The 19,460-nt window shown below is 34.0% G+C and overlaps 2 protein-coding genes across 2 annotated transcripts; both read left to right on the forward strand.

Moving 5' to 3' along the window:
- Window positions 1–7,211: 7,211 nt before the first annotated feature.
- Window positions 7,212–10,296, forward strand: LOC143585778 (protein CUP-SHAPED COTYLEDON 2-like). The gene is made up of 3 exons (XM_077067481.1): window positions 7,212–7,392; window positions 8,298–8,581; window positions 9,706–10,296. The coding sequence occupies exons 1-3, from the start codon at window positions 7,212–7,214 to the stop codon at window positions 10,264–10,266; spliced, it is 1,026 nt and encodes a 341-aa protein (XP_076923596.1). The 3' UTR covers window positions 10,267–10,296.
- A 2,111-nt stretch (window positions 10,297–12,407) lies between these two features.
- LOC143585789 (small ribosomal subunit protein bS20c-like) lies at window positions 12,408–14,364 on the forward strand. Its single transcript, XM_077067489.1, has 3 exons — window positions 12,408–12,641; window positions 12,722–12,891; window positions 13,966–14,364. The coding sequence occupies exons 1-3, from the start codon at window positions 12,497–12,499 to the stop codon at window positions 14,209–14,211; spliced, it is 561 nt and encodes a 186-aa protein (XP_076923604.1). The 5' UTR covers window positions 12,408–12,496; the 3' UTR covers window positions 14,212–14,364.
- Window positions 14,365–19,460: the final 5,096 nt, after the last annotated feature.

Genomic DNA, 19,460 nt, shown 5'->3' on the forward strand with positions numbered 1-19,460 from the left:
AGGTTTGATATAGTTGTAAAAGATAAACCCAAGATGCCGGGATTTAAGAATGATTGGATAACGTTTAATCGACCATGATGACTCACTGCACATGTCCTTCACGTCTCTAACTTGCTAATTTATCTCTCTTTTTTCTTGTTTCAACTTATATAAATTAAATTTATCTAATAATACATATTTTTATAACTTTACGTTATACACATATTTGTAACAATATTTACTATTAATGTGTAGTTTTGGTTGAATTGCAATGCTTTCATTGGTCCAAGTGGCAAGCTGTGGTGGTGCCACAACGTAAGCCAAGTTTTTTTTCCAACACGCTGTCGAATAGTTTTTTTTTAGTTTGCTATACTATTTTTAGGGTTTCGTGTCGATGCAATGAAGTTAACTGTTACGGTTTCGCTTTTTTTTGTAAGTCTTGTTTTTTTGGGTGTCTACTAATTATTTTTAGGGTTTACCATCTATATCATAATGAAGTTTACTGACTCCATCCAAATTCGTATCGCTTCGATTTTGAGTGTTTACAAATTTCTTTTTTGAATTTAGTATTGATATCCTAACGAACCCTTATGAATCTAGCTCAAATTCAAATTATATTATAAAATTTTCAAAATCAAATAATCTGACCATATGAACATGGACACCACCGTCCAATGACAACCACAAAAATCATAATGTTAATATTGAATATTGCAAAAATAATTTATGAAGATAAATACATTGAAACTCTTAACAAACTGTTACCAAATCAATCACAACTAGCTCTTGATTGTTTTTTGTTCAACTTGTCACCACCGTATTTTCAAGATCTTAAATGACAAATCAATATTCTCTCCATCTGATTTCAAAAAGGTTACATCAAACGTCTCCATTTTTGGTTTTCACATTACTGAAAAGATTTGAAAGAAATTAGACAAAAAAGAGTATTTATTTTATAATTATGAAGAATTGATGTGTGTTTCATCTTTATAAACATAACATTGTATTCATCTTATAAGCACACATTAATACATACATGTGCGTGTGGGTCTTTTTTTTCTTTCATGCTTTCTATGAAAAGTCTTCTAATATTGTCGTTTCTAAATGTTTTTGACTGTTTGGTGAGCCCTTAGACCCATTTTCATTTGTCGGATCCGAAATCATATTAATTAGCTCAAGAACAAAAAGAAGAAAAATCTGTCTTGATTTGACAACGTGGTATTGTAGAAACACTTGTTACACAACCAATGAATTTGTATATCATGTTATCACTTAGTGTACTATGTCTGAAATATAACCCAAAAACTTAATTAAATTCAAATCAAATAAATGTCATTATAGACACACGTGACGAAAGAAACAAAATTTTAAAAACTCTTAACAAGAACATAATCACCAACGTAGTGAGACCGATATACAAGAAAAAAAGGAATAATCGATGAAACGAAAATCTAAAACACGCTAATACAATAGCGTGATTTGAATTTAAAACCGTAGGAATTTGATTACAACCGTGATAGCTTTGATGTAGATTTCTCTTGAAGACTTTGACACAACACAAAATATGAAGATTGGTAGATATTGAAACGATGGTAATTGAGACGTTGATGATCGAGACAGTGATAAGCAAGATGATAAACGAGACCGAATGTCTATAACTCTATAAGTAATTAAGTATTCCTAAGCCCACGAGTAATTCAAGCCCACAAAAAAAACTGCTACAAGCCCATAACCCTCTCACTTGCCTACATTCTCATTAATCACCAAATAAGCCCATATGCAAAATACAAAGTTACATATAAACAAAATCATAATTTTGGATACAAATTGAAAAATTTAAAATACTTCATATTTTTAACATAATACAAAGCTATTGAATCTAAGGAACTCAAAACCCGAACCAATAAACATCATTTTGTTAAAATTCAGTATTTTTATTTGAAACAAAAACCAACCTGAATTCATATTCAGTTCCGGTCCAATTTTGACCATTTAATTCAAATCGGCTTCAGACTATTCTACTAGATTCGGGTTCCTTTGCCATCATATAGGCAACCTCTACAAAACTGATATTCATTTTGGGACCCAACGAGTTTTGTTAAAATTGGTATTCTTTGTCTTAGAAATATTTTGATTGTTGAAGGTATACCGAGTAGTTTTAATTCGGCGTGTTTCATGGTTAACGTGTATGCTTCTCAAGATGATATTAGGACCTATATTATCTTTGGTGATTTTAACGCGATTTTGTGATGCATCAAAAAGATTATGTACTAGTTTTAATCGGTCTAAGACACAAATTTTAATGTTGGTACGGCTAATAGCAAATGGAATTTTTTTTTGTCGAATTTCTATCAAATAAGTGTAAACGAATTAAAGTTGTTCCTTTCTTAGGCTGAGGGGTGTGGGGCTTCACCGGGGGCGCGAGAGCCCCTCCGCTCGCGCCCCCAGGCGCTAGCACCACACCACCGGGGCGCGAGAGGGGCGCGAGCACGAAAAACAAAGCAGGCGCAAGGTGGTTCGCGGGTGAGGATGGGCGTAAAGGTGCATGGGAAAGTGTGATCTAGCCGTTGGAAAAGTGCAGGTTGGTCGGAATACTGCTACGACAGATTTTGAACGTAACTATGTGATCGAACTAACACGATCAATATGAGATTAACAACCGGTTCATCAGAAAAAGTGCAGGTTGGTCGGAAAGGGTATTGTTTTGTTGTTGGGTTTCATATCGGTTCATCGGAAAAAGTGCAGGTTGGTCGGAAACCTTCTTTCAAAGGTGGCGGGGTGGGTTATGGAGTGAAGATGGTAAATCAACGGTATTGTTTTGTTGTTGGGTTTCATATCGGTTCATCGGAAAAAGTGCAGGTTGGTCGGAAACCTTCTTTCAAAGGTGGCGGGGTGGGTTATGGAGATTATAATAGCAAGGGGTATTTTTTATTTATAAAAAAATAAAAAAAAAATCCGCTGGAGCCCCTGCTGGAGCCCCTCCACACCAGGGCCAGGGGCTCCAACGGGGGCTCCAACACCCATCTTATCCAGTTTCTCTCTCTGCCACACATCACAATATTATTGGCTGGAGCCCCCACTCGCGCCCCCATTAGAGCCCCCCACACCCCTTAGCCTTAGTTTTTGGGGGACATGTTGACATTTGACAAGTTATTAATTAACTATGACTAGTATTCGACAAAAGTGTTGTGAGAATATTTAATTCAAAATTCACAACAATTATACGATTGGCTTAGAAAATATGTGAAAAAATGAGTGTTAATATGAAGAGGCCAAGTGAGTGCAGTGAAACAGTGGGTTAACCAATGGTTCACGCCATCAGATAAAATAATATACATAATTCACCACTGTTAATTTATCTATAGAGCCTAACTCTAATACGCCGTAACATATATACTTTTAAGAATATGATCATCAATATATAGAAGCACGTGTCATGGAAGTTTTTTTATTTTTGGTTTGTGGTAATCGACTTTAGGCTGCTCGATCGGGGCGCCCTCCTTCATGTGGTTACGGGGTTAGTGATAGAGACAAATTTGAAATGGTTAAGCTCTGCAATACCTCGGTACCGAGAATCTCAACATGAGTTCGGTTTCATGAAACGGAATGTATTTTGGTGTTTGGAACGTTGGGAAACATTAATATCATCCTTTGAACTTATTAAAAAAACTTCAAATTAATATTTTATCTTGAACAAGTTGCATTTGTGATTATTGAATGAAATAAACGAGTTGAGTAAATATTCTCACTTTAATAGTGTCATAGTGTTCTTGAGCATTCCGTTGCACCCGGCATGTTCCGCCTCATTTGATCGGGGTGTACTGACAATGATGATGTCGTTTGAATCAGGATCTTTTACCGAAAAATATATGTATATATATAAATGTTTTGGCCCCCGAAAATTACGTACCTCGGTTGAAGGTGCGGCTCGCACACCCTCCAGGCCAACCCTGAATATCAATATCAAGTCCAATTCAATATTTGAACATTCCTATATAAGAAAAAACAAAGCTTGAAGAAATCAACAAAAATAACATATAATAAAGCAATTAAAAACAAAAACAATTTTTTTTTTTGCTTTAAATCAGTTTGTTAAATAAAAAATACCAGTATAATTAAGAGTTTCCGAGAACATTTTTTTAATAAGCTTGATATAAACGAGAAAATACGCATTAAAAGTTTTATTATTTTTATTTTTTTTATCTACCTTATATAGAAACTTTTAATAGAAATATAAGATTAGGAGTGAGAAAATATATGTCAAAAAAACTCATTTTGATATATACTTAATAATTCACATTTTAATAAATAATTTTCCCTTCTCCCCCATCTAGATAAAAAAATCTCCCATTTTATTCTAGTTTAGTATGTTTTAATATAATACGATAAATCAATATTTATTTATATACAAAGATTTAGTGTTTTATTTACTTGTCTTTGTACAACTTTTGTTTAACAAGGATTATAAAAACGAGAAAACTTAAAATTTATAACTAAAAGAATAAGATTTCATGAAGTTACATTAATGAAATGACTTGTCAAGTGCATAAAATCTTTGGTTTGGTAGCGTTGTTAATGGCGTGAGAGTGAAGCCCATACTTCTATTATTATTTCTTTCAAGAATTAGATTGGCTTTATTTTAATATTTATAACATAAATGTAATAAAACAACATACTTATAATTTACATATAGCCTTTAGCTAGCTACCTAATTTCTAACAACTCTCATGTACTTTATATGTGTCAATGATGCATGTAACCTTATTCATTGTAAGTATTAATTAAGTAAATATCTGCTTCGATGGGCCTCATGCACGCTTCTTTCTTTCCTCCACAATAACACATCAACACCTTATCTTCCCCCTCTCTCTAGGTTTGACAACATAATAACATAATAAGTTATATGTAGGTAATTTAGTCTCATGTAATACATGTTAAACTTTCACAAATGGATCAACAATCACAACCAAAGAGAAACATGTGGTTTTGCACAACAAGCGACTCTTTGTTTTATTAACTTGACAAACGAAAAACAAAAGCAAAAACCACACAAAATAAACAATGAACGTGGGTATATATACCCATACAATTTGACTCCTAATCAAACTAGGACTTTGGCTCCTGCCTTATCACGAAACCAAAAAGATAGGACAAAAATAATTAACTTAAACATAAACAAATAAATAATATAATGATAACAATTATTTAAATCATTATCTCGATCTCCTCCAAGCCACCCCATGAGATCAAAAACCGAACCGCCCTTGAACGTCAAGCAAATATTGTTTACGTTTAACAATACATGGTTGTGAAATCACGTTCACACAAAACCCAATAAACGTCGGATATCTCTTATAGTCTTATGTAACTATTCATCGAGTATCAGATATATATCCATAGGTATTCACCCTTTGGATCTTTCATGTTGATCCTTAGACGCCCACATGTGTATTTTGGTAACATTATTGGAGTAATGGTACAAACTACAAAGGACTACATTCACTCATTTCAATTTTTTTTCACCTATTCTCGGGTCCTTTATATTATATTTAGTTTTTTTTTTCCCATAATTTAACTATATATTAAACAAAATTCTGTTAGATTATATTTTAACGTTCATGTTATGTTTTTTTAATTGTTTAAAATTGGTTATTTGCCTTCAACTTTTGGTTGAGGTTTAACTCTTTTTAAACTTTGTGTGTTCATATTATTCATTTTACTTTTAAAAAAACTAAAACGATAATACTAGATAAAAGAAAGAGCGGAAATTAAAGGTGGAGTGGTGAGATGCAGTTTGATGGGTTGTTAAGAAGGTTAAAAATTTAGTTGTTCAAATTTTTTTTTGAATATTTTGTATGACAGCATGCATTTAAATAAACTTTATACTTTACTCAAACCTCTCTGCAACACCACTCATATGCTTCTGTTTTTTTGTGTGTGATTTTTTTTTAATTTATTTTAATTTTTATCATCGGATTTTTAATTAAAGATATTTTATAAAATTCTAAGAAACTTAGTCCCAATTGTTTTGTAAGATTATAAGACATTCGAAATCTATAAACAACAGTATTAAGAGTAATCTTAGTGTAACTTAATTGGTTTATATTGTTAAAGTAGAATATTTAAATTAGTAATCAATTATTTGCTGTATGTATCTTGTATTGCTAAGATAGGATATCCGTCGTATCAACCTCTCCGAACATTTACCTTACACAATAAAAATACGGTATAACCATTATAATACACCGAATAGAAGTACGTAGAACAAAGAGTTTTAAACAATAAAAGATGAGAAAAACTCAAAAAAGTATACACATATAAAAACATGATACCTTTCAAATGTATCGTTATTTAAATCATATTGTTGTATTGTGTAATTATTATGTATGGTTTGTCCATAAGACGAAATCGCAATTGCTACTTGCTAGACACATGAATATCTATAGGTTGATTGTTTCGCTCATATATTTTCTAAGAGAAAAAAAAGATCGACGAGAGTTCTTTTCTAAATCCTAAAGAGAGAGTATCTTGAAATTCATATAAATTTACTTGTCTATGTATTGTTTCATTCGATCTTTTAGGTCCCGATTTCAAAGAGGTTTCCCTTCTTTTTTTTTCAGGATTCTGTCGAAGTAATAACAAACCCTAAACTAAAATCAAAATAACTAAAATAGTGAAGTTGATAGAATATTACATATGGGCGGATCTAGTATGGGTTGAGGGGTTGCCATACTACCTCTTAACTTTCTTGACGAAATACAATTTCTAATACAAATTTTTTCTTTTCTTCTTCTTTGTTTTATGTATTAGCTATCCTTGAAAAACGAAAAATTAGCCAACGTTATCATTCAACCTTTCTTCTAAATTCGTCGTCACGTGATAGACAACTACTATTCTATTTATTGGTCTAAAGTGACCATAAGATATCATTACTTATAAAATATCCAAATTAAGCTGGAAAATATAGAAAGAAAAAGAAAAAAGTTACATGTACACATGCATATGCATATGCATACACATAGATATGAAAAAGTACTTTCTGTTCCTACTCCAATTTTCTTCACTGACATGGGAATACCCTGCACACACATATCTTCACACACGCACGCATAATCCCCACCTCATTAAATACACACGCACACGACAAAGATAGCAACACACCAAACTCACTATTTAACATAACATCTTTATTTGTTTATCCAAATACTACAAGTTTTGAGTTTGAGTTCATGATGGAGTTTTTTACTCACAACTACTTTGGTCACTCACAATTACCACCTGGCTTCAAGTTCCACCCTACCGATGAAGAACTTATTTCATGTTACCTCATACGGAAGGTTCTCGACGGCAGCTTCACCGGTCATGCCATTGCCGACGTCGATCTCAACAAATGCGAACCATGGGAGCTTCCTCGTAAGTTTTAACAACTCAGCAAATTTAATTAAAGTTTATACTTATATTTTGTTAATGTGGACGTCTATACGCCGCTGACATCTAATCCCATACCGCATCAAACAACTGTCTAGATAGAGATTGGAAGACCAATTTGACCAAAATATATTTTTATTTGGTTAGAAATTTAGAATGGCCGTCTAGATACTAACCAAACTGTCGTTAGACCAATAAGAGCATTCTTAGCCTGTGACATATAATTATGTGAGTAGTTTTGTGAATTATATAGTATGGTTATGAATGGTTGTTAGAAGACAGTGGAGAGAAAATAATATATGACAGGTTAAATTTGAGGTTTTATTGTTAATTCCGTGTAATTTTTTAATATTTTTGAAAAGGATTGTGAGCGGATAAAAAAAGATAATAATAAAGATATAAAAATGTATTATTTAATTGAAACTAGAAGTATAAAATGTGATAATTTTTAGTGTAATTATTTGGATATGGATAGAGATTGTTAGGGATGCTCTAACTGACCCCAGCGGTTAGAGCATGTTTGAGATTAAGTTTGAAAAATGCTTATTAGCTTATTGGTGTGTTCAAAAAGCGAATAAGTTAAAATGTGTTTGGCAATCACAAAAGTCTTTTTTTATTTTAGCTTTTCAAAATGATTAAAAAACTGTTTTACAAAAGCCCAAAATCCTGGTTTTTTAAAATGGTTTTTTGAAAAATTCAATAAGCATTTTCAAACCAATCCCAAACATGCCCATAATGACCGTCCTGACCAATAATTTTAGTGCTTCATTTTTCATTTTGTCAAAACTACGGTTAAAATGTTTTGTGAATGTCCGTTATAGATGGCGTGAAATCAGATAGGATGTGATACCTATAGTATAACAATTTGCTATTGTTGTGTGATTAAACAGAAAGGGCAAAAATCGGGGGGAAAGAGTGGTACTTTTTCAGTATACGTGACCGGAAGTACCCGACAGGATTGAGGACAAACCGAGCGACGGAGGCGGGTTACTGGAAAGCCACAGGGAAAGATAAGGAGATTTATAGTTCAAAGAGTTCATGTTTAGTGGGTATGAAGAAAACTCTAGTGTTTTATCGAGGTAGAGCTCCTAAAGGGGAAAAAAGCAATTGGGTGATGCATGAATATCGTCTTGAAGACAAATTTGCTTACCATTTTCTCTCTACAGCTTCCAAGGTACATCACATTATTACATAATTATTTTTGGGTTAGTACTTAGAGCATCCATAACAACAAACTCATACAAAACGCCACATCATCGCCACATCATATTTCAAACTTTTCTAAAAAACTTCACTTTCTTTCGCAACAAAAAACCTTTACAAACCTTATTATAAAAATATTAAATATGTATGCATATGTGTAATATTATATAATATGGGTGTGTAAGAGAGAGATGGGGCCCAAACTCCAAGTTTGCATATTCAAACTTACAACAATCCTTAATTCTTCACAATGGTGAAGTTTGGCTTCTTCAAAGTTTGCAAGTTGCCACATAGATTTGGACATTGGAGTGTGTAGCTCATTGTGAATGCTCTTAGTAGCTAGTAAGACCTTCCGCATCCGGGCCATCCATAACTTATGTGGAGGATATTTGTGAGAAAGATGGAAAAGACAACTATTGTGAAGGTTGAGGTTGAGGTCATCCATCCTTGAGCATCCTTCACCAAGGATGGTGAAGTATAGTGGTTGGTGGGCCCCTAATGTTGGTGATGTTAAAAATATGAGGTTGTTTGTGGAATGGATGAATATGTTAGTGTTGTAGGTAAAAAGTGTTTGTGAAAAGAATGAATGAAAAGCTGATATGGCATGCTGACTAGGCTGTTTGTGTAAAAAATTGCACCAAACTGATACGGACAGTCTAATATATGATTTATCACTAGAGTAGATTTGAAAGTTTTTGTACAACTAATTTGTCCATCTATACACACATCTCCGGATAGCGCTTCGACAACCATTTTGACCAAAAACTTTATAAGCTTGATCGTATATATAGTCAGAACTGTCATCCGGATATTGACCAAACAATTGTTGTAATTAATAATTTTCAAAGTTTGATTACCAAATGTTTGAAAGCTTAATATTGTTCAAGTGGTATACCAATATTTTTTTAAGTTTGATTTTTTGTCAAAAAGACCGATTGTTTTATGGATGGCTATTTGATAACGTGAAAATAGATGAATGTCCAATATATTGTATTGTTGCATTAAGAAACAAAATTAATGGTTATATATGAAGTTATGATCTTTGCATGCACAATCTAATGCAACTAACCCTTGTTTTAAATTTTTCTTAATTAGGATGAATGGGTGATTTGTCGAGTGTTTCAAAAGAACAGCTCTGGCGGGAATGGTCGTTCCTGCACCGGAGGAGGGGCGAAACGAGAAGCCAACGGGACAAACTCCATCGACATCACCTCTTTGACATCGGTTTCCCTCCAGCCAGTTCTCGAACCCTCATGCGCATCCGCCACATCAACATACAATGCTGACCACGACACTTACTCCTACGACAGCAACGCCACCTCAAAAGAGCACGTGCCCTGTTTCTCCACCGCCTCCGTCAGCAACTTCGACTCTCAATCTGTTTCTGACCTTCCTCCGCTACCTATATCCACCGCAACATTCGCTGGCAACGCCATGGAATACCCGAAGAATGCGGGCGTGTCCGCCTTCCCTAGCTTAAGGGCACTTCAGGAAAATCTTCAGCTACCGTTCTTCTACTCGTCTATAGTGCCACCTCAGCCACAGGTTGTTTGTGATGGGAACATGTTTGGCGGGAATTGGACGCCGGTTGTTTCTTCAGTAACCGAGAATCAGAAGCCGGGTCCCACTGAGTTGGATTGCATCTGGAGCTTCTGATTATTAACCATTAAATTTATATATGTATCATGCATGCATGCATGTTGTTATCGGAAGGCTTTATGCCGATGATAGTAGTACTAGTACGGATATATTATGTAATGAAATTTGTTGCATGCATGTGTTATGTGATGTACTGATTTGTGTTGTATTATAATAATGTATGATGATTAAGACTTGCTTTAAGATTTAATTTTAATGGGTTTATTTTAGTATAATTTTTATAGTTTATTTTCACAAAAATGTCACTTTTTAGAATTATAGTTTATAGTGTTGAATAATATATAGATGTTGAAGTAATGCATGTATGGTGGTTCAATTTATGCAAACCGAACCTCCAAGGGTAACAAGTGTTCAAAAACTGAACTCTACTTATGAATATATTAAGCATGAGTGTCATTTGTGTCATGTGAGCCAGAACACGATCCATTTGTCAAGCTAACCCCGCTTAAAATCATGTCGTGATCCTGGTAAATTTATCCGTTTAATGTTAATTTAAACTTAGAAGTAATACCCAATGGCTATGAATACGTTAAACAATCAATTATTTTAACGCAAATTAATGAACTTTTTTTAATTGGTGTCTTTTTAATTACTCGTATATGTTGAAGGTAGTAATCACTTTTCTAATCGTTTCTTGAAGGTTTCAGCCTTTTCCCCCGTCTTTTTTACGGATCCGCGGCCAGCCCCCAATTAAGTTAAGGTGCAACCCAATAATTCCATCATTTAGAACTTTATAGAGTTATAGTCATTCCATGTGTTTTCCGAGACCAAAACTAAACTCAAGGCATTTTATTATTTTTAAAATGCATTTCATATATCTTGAATTCACTTTGAAAATGTTGGAAATAATATGATACAGAAAAGTATTAAATCGTCATCTTAACTCTTATTTTTCATAATCTATATAATATAAAAACAAATTAAACTAGTATATAAAATACTTTAACATGAAAAATATAAACAATAAATTACACAAATAAGTTAATACGACTCACAAGCATTGTTTGTCTCGTCACTTTCTCATTGTTGCTGATACCACCACTACCACCACCATCTCCACCTCTTGCATCGTCCCCGCTGACATCTTCACCACCATTGTTGTAACCACACTCATTGATGCTTGGTGCCTTAGTTGCCTCAACCATCGCCACAATGCACCACCACAGTCACATCTACAATTGCCACCAACGTTTTAAAAACCGTTATTTTAATTGTATTGGATTGAGCTAAAAAATGATACAACCGTTGAACCAGTTTATACTGGAAGGTTCAACCGGTTGAATATTTTACCTTATAATTTCCTATAAATTTAACTTTAATCCAAAAATAATCTAAAAGTAAATGATTCCATAACAAAAAATAATCTAAAAGTTGATCCAAATTAAAAGAATTTTGCAAAATCACTCAATTTTAAAAAAATAATCCTAAAGTTTACACGTTTGAATGTTAATTTTTGGGTTAAAAGTAATTTTGAAAATATATGGGCTGCAAATATCAAAAATTTCTCGGACTTCAAACCGGTTTACCGGTGAAAACCGGTATTTTAGACAAAAGCCGCCGGTATGATGTTCTAGCAAACCGGCCAAAATACCGGACTCAAAATACCGGCCTGCTATGCGAATCCAGTTTAACAGGGTCAACCGGCCGGTTTGAACAAGTTTTTAAAACACTGATTGCCACTACAAAAACCACCAACATATTCGCATATGTTTTTCCACCATCATCAATGCACACACCACCTTCATCGTTGATTTGCTTTGAACACATTCGTCGCAAACATTATCACCATTATCTCGTCATCATTACGCCACCCTCCCTTTCCTTCCGCCACCAACATCTACATTATCATCACTAGTCGTTGTAATATTTTGTAAGTTTTATAGAACGGCCAATTTCAACACAACACTATGTTGCTCATAACCAGTTTCGGTTCAAAACAAAATGACTTTTTATTAAAACCATCTCTTATCACTCTTCTAACTTTTTAAAATTTACATTTCGACACAAAACAAACTCAGCACTCTTCCAAATAAATCCCCTTTTTTACACTTGAACTCATTTTGTTTACATAAAAGGAGAGTAAAAAAAATATATTATTATTTTCAATTATATAATATCAAAAAATAAACTAATGTAATTGTTTTTCATATTATCTCCTCTCCAGGATAAGATAAGACTCCATTTACAGAAAACCTGCAAACAAACCTTCAAACACTCCTTAACAACAATGGCGGCAACAGCAGCAGCTCAATGCCTCTACCTATCTTGCAGATTCCAATCCATCTCTCTTTCTTCTTCTTCACGGCCATCAGCCACCGCATTCAAGCCTCTCAGCTCCTCCGCACACACTTCAATCAACGCATTCTCCACTGGTACGTCATCTTAACGGTTCATACACAAAAATCCATATCTTAATTTATCGGATAATGAAGTTAATTGATTGAATTTACAGGGTTTGTGTCCGTAAACCATATAATTGGACGCCAAGTGCGTCGGCCGGTTTTGATTGTGTGTGAAGCCGGGAAGAAGGCGGATTCTGCTGCGAAACGAGCTCGACAAGCCGAAAAGAGGCGGCTGTATAATAAAGCTCGCAAATCCGAAATCAGAACCCGGATGAGGAAGGTAACTGAAACCGAACCCTTAACCGAAAATGTTAACCATAACTGAACAAAACCGACGGTTATGGTTAAGTGAATCTGATTAACCGGCCATTCGGTTATGGTTATGGTTATGGTTATGGTTATGGTTATGGTTATGGTTATGGTTAATGTGTCTTCATTAACAGACTTTTATCGAAACCGAAACTTGTATGTTTGGGGCTTTTTTTATTTTATATTTCTATTTTCAGCTTTGATCATTTGAATTTATGCTGCAAGTGTCTATAACATAGCTTGAAACACCATAATTGGAACTGGTGCATTTTAGTTTCGAAATTTCATAATTGAACTTGGAACAACATAACCGAACCGTTATCAACTGGATTGGACAATTAACCAAACTTAACCGAAACTGAAGGTAACCTACCATTTGGTTATGGTTATGGTTATGGTTATGGTTATGGTTATGGTTATGGTTATGGTTATGGTTATGGTTATGGTTATGGTTATGGTTATGGTTATGGTTAAGCCCTTATAACAAAACTAGGGGTGTAAACGAGCCGAGCCCGAGACCGACTAGGCTCAAGCCCAGCTCATTTTGATTTATGAGGGCTCGAGCTTGGCTTGTCAGTTGTTTTCTCAAGCTCGGACTCGGCCCGTTTATTATATATTAAATAATTTATATACGTTTTTAAATATTTGCATGTATTTATAGAAAAACTTTATTTGAGCCTAAGCTCGGCTCGAGATCGTGTAGTACCTTAAACAAGGCAAAGCTAGGCTCGAGCTTGACTGAGTAATGTAAATTTAATACATAGAAATCTAAAAGAGGTAAAGCTTAAAAATTCACTGAGCTCGTTAACTCTCGACAAGCCTAAATGTGCTTCCCTAAAGCTTTATTTCAAGTTCAGGATCGGCTCGAGCTTAAAAATGCTGAGTTCGTTTCGAGCTTTTTATCGATCCCAGCTCGAGTAGCTCGTGAGTGGATCGGCTCGTTTGCACCCCTGAACCGAACCGAACCGGCCTTGCACATTATGGATGATGATGCAACTATATCAACAGGCATGCCAGTTTACCTAGATTGTATGAATGTTTATAGGTTCTTGAAGAATTGGATACACTCAGGAAGAAGACTGATGCACAACCGGAAGAAGTTATTGGCATTGAGAAGCTGATTGCAGAGGCTTATTCTGTGATTGACAAAGCAATTCAGGTAGGAACATTGCACAAGAACACTGGGGCCAGGAGGAAATCCCGCCTTGCAAGACGAAAGAAAGCCGTGGAGATTCACCATGGCTGGTATGCACCTGCACCTGCATCTGAACCTGCTGCATCCACTGTTTGATGTCGTTATCTTTTGGCGTCTGTGCTATTGTAGATTATGTATTTGAAGGAAATTTTTGAGCAGAATATGTACTCAATGTGTAAGGTGTTGAGCACTGTGATCTCTTTGTTGTTTCACTTTGTTTTATATAAAAGTTATGACTAGTTTGATCCATTGATGGCTATCTGTGTATTTTCCTGGTCTTCATGCTTAATATAAGATTTAAAGTTACTCATTTATTTAGAAAGTTGTATACACCGACAATCAGGGGCGGACCCACATAGACCCGATCGGGGTCCTGGGACACCAATGTTTTTTGAAAATTATTTAGAGGTGGTATATTAAATTTTGTAAGGACCCCATAAAAATTAATACTTGGAAGTTGGAACATGTACTATTATTGTTGAATTTGTCGGGTGGAAAGTCTCTTGGTTTTTCTTTGAGAGGTTGCATGCTCAAGCCTCACCATACTATGCTTTTGTTGTTTTTTTATATCATAGTCAATATTAGTTATTTAGTTAGAGTATTTGTGTTTTTCTTTTCTCATATAACAATTATCACCATGTAACATATATAATGGCAACATGGGTTTTGCATATTATTTTATTATTTAAATTATGTATGCATATTATAATTAATCATTTATTTGTGTTAGAGTTAGTTTTTTATATCATGGTCATGTATGTAAGACAATATATATAGCTTACGTTTATGTTTTTCGAATATGAATAAAAATGAGTTATGAGTCTATATTCTATATATTTTCTAATCTAGATTATTTATCCTTACTCGTTTCTAATGACATCATATTTCCATGTTTTATTATGTTCCTAGCCTCACCTCGACCCGACCCGAATAACGACCGACCCAAAAATTTTTGTAAACCAAAAAAATTGGGACCCATTGGCAAAAAATCTTGGGCCCGCCACTGCTGACAATTGAATTTGTGATACTTTAAGCATATTTGACCCGTAGAAACGGGTGCGGCCCGTTTTCTTTTTTAGCTACATATATTGATTTAATCCGGTTAAGGCTGTGTAGTGGGGGGCTACAAATTAGGGGGGGAGGGGAGTAAGTGACATGTGACACCAAGTCAACAAAGAGAAAAATTTTAATTTATGGTGTAATGGTTCTGTAGTCCAATATTTACCCCAAACATCTTATATATGCTACACATATATATAAAATATTATTATTTTCACAAACCGCACAGGCGACAAATATCAGCCCCCCCCTCCCGTTGCCCCGCTTATCGCCGGGGGGTGTGGGGGGGGGGGGTTCCTCCAAATAGTTGCCCTTTGTCGCCTGTTTTGCCGTCCCACTACACAAAGCCTAAGTACTAAACAACCCAGATGGACAATGGGTAAGAATCAAGTCGTCAACAACAAATGATCTGTGCAAATTTCATCTTAAAACTTGTTTTCTTCTGGTGCTGCCATGAAAGTTGGCTAAAACAATTGATGGATGATAAGGTATTAACATTTAGATATAAAATCTTCTGAACTTAGTGGATGGTTAGCCAAGAAAAGGCATTTCAGTTTCTGTTGATGTTAGTTTGGTAATACTCATAAAATCTTTTTTAACTATGTGATTTAGAAGGTTCTATGATATTAGTACACTTTGGTTGACTTTCTATAATTTTATAACTAATATATATATATATATATATATATATATATATTTATTTATTATTTAATAAATTGAACTTTGTTAGACTTGAACATTGAATGTCGATTTGCACTAGATGATTTGTCTATGTAAGCTAGATCAAGTGTAATGTAACCTTAGTAAACATCGCTTAATTGTTGATCATATTTAAAACTTGAAGTGATTGTTTTTTTCTTAGTAAACATAGCATGGCATTTTGCAAGGCTAAGGTATTTAGGTTTTCTTTGTATGTCAATCGTCACAAGACACGTATTGCTTGAAACACCATCTTTGTGAAAGTTACATTTTTAGTACGGTTAAGGGCACAAGGTTTGGGACGTGGAGCTTAACCTATTATCTATCTACATGTAGGGTGGCATGATATTATGACATTTGCAATATACTAATAATGATGTTCATTTGTGTTACATTTATAGACACAAAATTGTATTATTGGTATCATTTTGGGTTATTTATGTGCCATTTTTCAACTCAGTTTTAATATATATTGAGGTCTCCAAACGTGCTTAAAGCATGTGAATATGCCGGAAAAAAAAAATAAATATTGGTCAAAATTATGAATAAATTACTAGTTTATCGGCGACCGATGCTCATAGTGCTGTTGAAATTGGTCAGTCGATGATTCATTGTCGTCATTGAATTCAGTTCTCACAACTGATATCTATTCAATCTCTCACAAACAAGTTAAATCATTGATATTGTGTATTGCTTGAAACACCATATTTGCAAAAGTTACATTTTTAATACGAAAGATACAAATTTCACACGAAAGTTTGCAAGTTACACAAAAGTTCACAAGTTTGCACGAAAGGTTATAGTTTCATGTCGATATCCTTTTGTGCATGTCATGACTTTATTTTTTGAGTTACGCGAGACAGCTCTTGTATAATTAAATCATTATAAATAAACTTATTTATTTTGTAATACACATAACTTTTTACCGAACCAATACCGACTGAACAACATCAGCATGGCAACAATGTTCAGTTTCATGGTTTTTAGCTTCGATACGAGCTAGTTTCGATAATTTTACTACCCTCACAATATAACTTTGTAACTCGCAAGTGTAACTTTTATTTTTGTAGGTCTTATACCATTGTAAATATTACCTTTTGTTTTTTTGTTTTATGCATATGACGAATTCCTGACACAACAAACGGGAGATTTCACTAGATGTTATACATGTGTACTCAATATACGTATTTTTATTCATTTGTTATGTACGATGTTCATTTGCCTGGTTTCTCTTTTTTACAATGAAGAGAACACACCAAGGAAAATTCACGTGACTATCAACACTCTATCAATTAGTGGGGCCAGGTAAACTATAGTTTTCTCAAGTGTTTTAAAATCCGATACATACCGACCGGTTGAACTGGTTACAATAGATTTTCGTAATTACCTGTTAAAACTGGCAAACCGGTTTTAAATCCAAAAGATTTTTGATATTTTTTGCAGCACATATTTTTAAAAATGACTTTTTACATAGCGGATAAAACTGAAACGAGTAAACACGATAAACGACGATTCGTTAACCAACCAATTTTGTATCATGCAATTCCATGCTCTTATATACAAAGTATAAACTTTCTATCTGACTCGACCATTGTTTATGTGTGATATTTTGTTCAAGTGTGATGTTTATTTATGTACTTTTGGGTTATTTTTTTAGTTGAAAGTGTATTTATATGGAATTATAAGATAAATTATTCAACCCGGTTGAACTTATCTGTACATTCCGGACAAGTTCAACCGGTTGCACTATTTTTGAATAAAATTTGGTACTAGTAAAATGCTGGATTTTAAAACATTGTTTTTCTCCTTTAACGATGTCTGTAAGTGTATTTACAATGTTAATAATACATGTTAACAATGAAAGTAGAATTCAAACATGCTACTCTTTTATTATGCATGTGTAGTGAAGGGTTACCGGGAGGGGGGGGGGGGTTGTCTCCAAAAATTCGCCCCTTCAAAATTCCGCCCCGCTACGCATACACTTAGGGCAGTGGCCTCCTCTTTCAATGCACTACAACATATACTAGTTTTATTGACCAATTAATAATATTGTACAACTACTTCAACCCAATTAGAACATGTGTTATATCAACCCACTAATCAACAACTACGTGTCATTTCACATTCCTACCCATTCCGTCCTCACATCTTCCGGGTTCTAACTCAACCCATTTCAAGTCATAGAACTCGATTTCCATATCACTTCCTCCTATTCACTTCACTATGGGCACTCACATAGCTCTACTCCCCCCAACCCACAACTACCCGCTAACTTTTAGAGGGGGAATCAACGCCTACCACGACATCACCCTTAAAAGAACTGTAGAGCGATAGTTTAAAATATATAAAATAATAAACAAAATGAAGTTCAAGTTTTAAAATTAACTTTATCAAATACTTGAACAGGATATTACCATTTATTAAAGAAAGTTGGTATGCATACAAAATTGGTTTCAAACATGGATATTCCGAATTATAACATTTTACACATGTATAAAACAAAACACGATAAATAAATAAATAAATAAATAGATAGATATAAAAACAAGCATGAGCGTGTGTCTAAACTGAGGGGCAGCGGGTCCCGTGGTGGTGTGTCCATACTTCTTCTTATTAATTCCCACGCAATCAGAAGCCTTATGTCGTCAACAACCCTACTTTAATTAATCATTCACCTTTGCTAGCAAGTCCTCAAAGAATTCACTAATTCTTTTTAATGCCCAAAGCAACTTTTATCAATCCTTTGTCAAATTAAATCATACTCTGGTCCTCTACTATATGGAAGGTATTTAATCTTTTAAAACTAATCTGCTGTTTAATATTTACTTGAATAACTATTTATTTTCACTTAGTAGCATAGAAAGTGATCAAAATATATATTTTTTTCATACATCGTTCTTAGTTTTACACATCCTAGAATACTTTTTAAGAAAAATCAATACATATTATTGATTTAATTCTTATTCCACGTTCATTTTGTGTTAAAGAATCTATGTTAAAAGATATGCACTTTTGGTTTCCAAAATCGTAACTCACAGATCCATCAAGTACTTTATTCAAACCAACTGAACTAGATCGTAAAAATATACTTAATACAACTTGATTGCTCCAATTAGGCTTGTAAATGAACCAAAAACACGAATATAACTTGTTCATGTTCGTTCATTTAACCTTAACCAAACAAATGATCAAACACGGTTTACAAACGAACGTAGTTTTCTTGTTCAAGTTCGTAGTTCATTTAAATTTAACGAAACAAATGATCGAACATGGTTCATTTAACTTTAACCGAGCATGATAATTATACAATCGTAGTTTTCTTGTTCGAGCTCATTCGCATGTTAACTATATAAACAAACATAACCGTGCTAAACAAGTTAAAGGTAACATGAAGAACAAGGCGTCGTATCTAAAAAGTTAAACTAGACCATGTTGTAACGTGCCTTAAAAATTTAAATGGATACATTAGAAATCATAAACGAACGTACTTAAACAAACATAAACTAAAGCACATAAACGAATTAAATTCACAAACGTAATTGGACGCTCACGAACATAAATGAACAAACGAGACATGCTAACTTCCT

This window comes from Bidens hawaiensis, unplaced genomic scaffold (genome assembly GCF_021521415.1).
Source record: "Bidens hawaiensis isolate Kalapana, Puna unplaced genomic scaffold, B.hawaiensis_p1.1 tig00001575_1, whole genome shotgun sequence".
In the NCBI taxonomy this organism is placed as follows: domain Eukaryota; kingdom Viridiplantae; phylum Streptophyta; class Magnoliopsida; order Asterales; family Asteraceae; genus Bidens; species Bidens hawaiensis.

Bases quoted from the DNA above. Each gene is read 5' to 3' on its own strand.
- LOC143585778 (XM_077067481.1), top strand. From the start codon at position 7,212: ATGGAGTTTTTTACTCACAACTACTTTGGTCACTCACAATTACCACCT. The intron at 7,393-8,297 runs GTAAGTTTTAAC...GTGATTAAACAG, and splicing joins CGAACCATGGGAGCTTCCTC to AAAGGGCAAAAATCGGGGGG. The intron at 8,582-9,705 runs GTACATCACATT...TTTCTTAATTAG, and splicing joins TTCTCTCTACAGCTTCCAAG to GATGAATGGGTGATTTGTCG.
- LOC143585789 (XM_077067489.1), top strand. From the start codon at position 12,497: ATGGCGGCAACAGCAGCAGCTCAATGCCTCTACCTATCTTGCAGATTC. The intron at 12,642-12,721 runs GTACGTCATCTT...TTGAATTTACAG, and splicing joins AATCAACGCATTCTCCACTG to GGTTTGTGTCCGTAAACCAT. The intron at 12,892-13,965 runs GTAACTGAAACC...GAATGTTTATAG, and splicing joins TCAGAACCCGGATGAGGAAG to GTTCTTGAAGAATTGGATAC.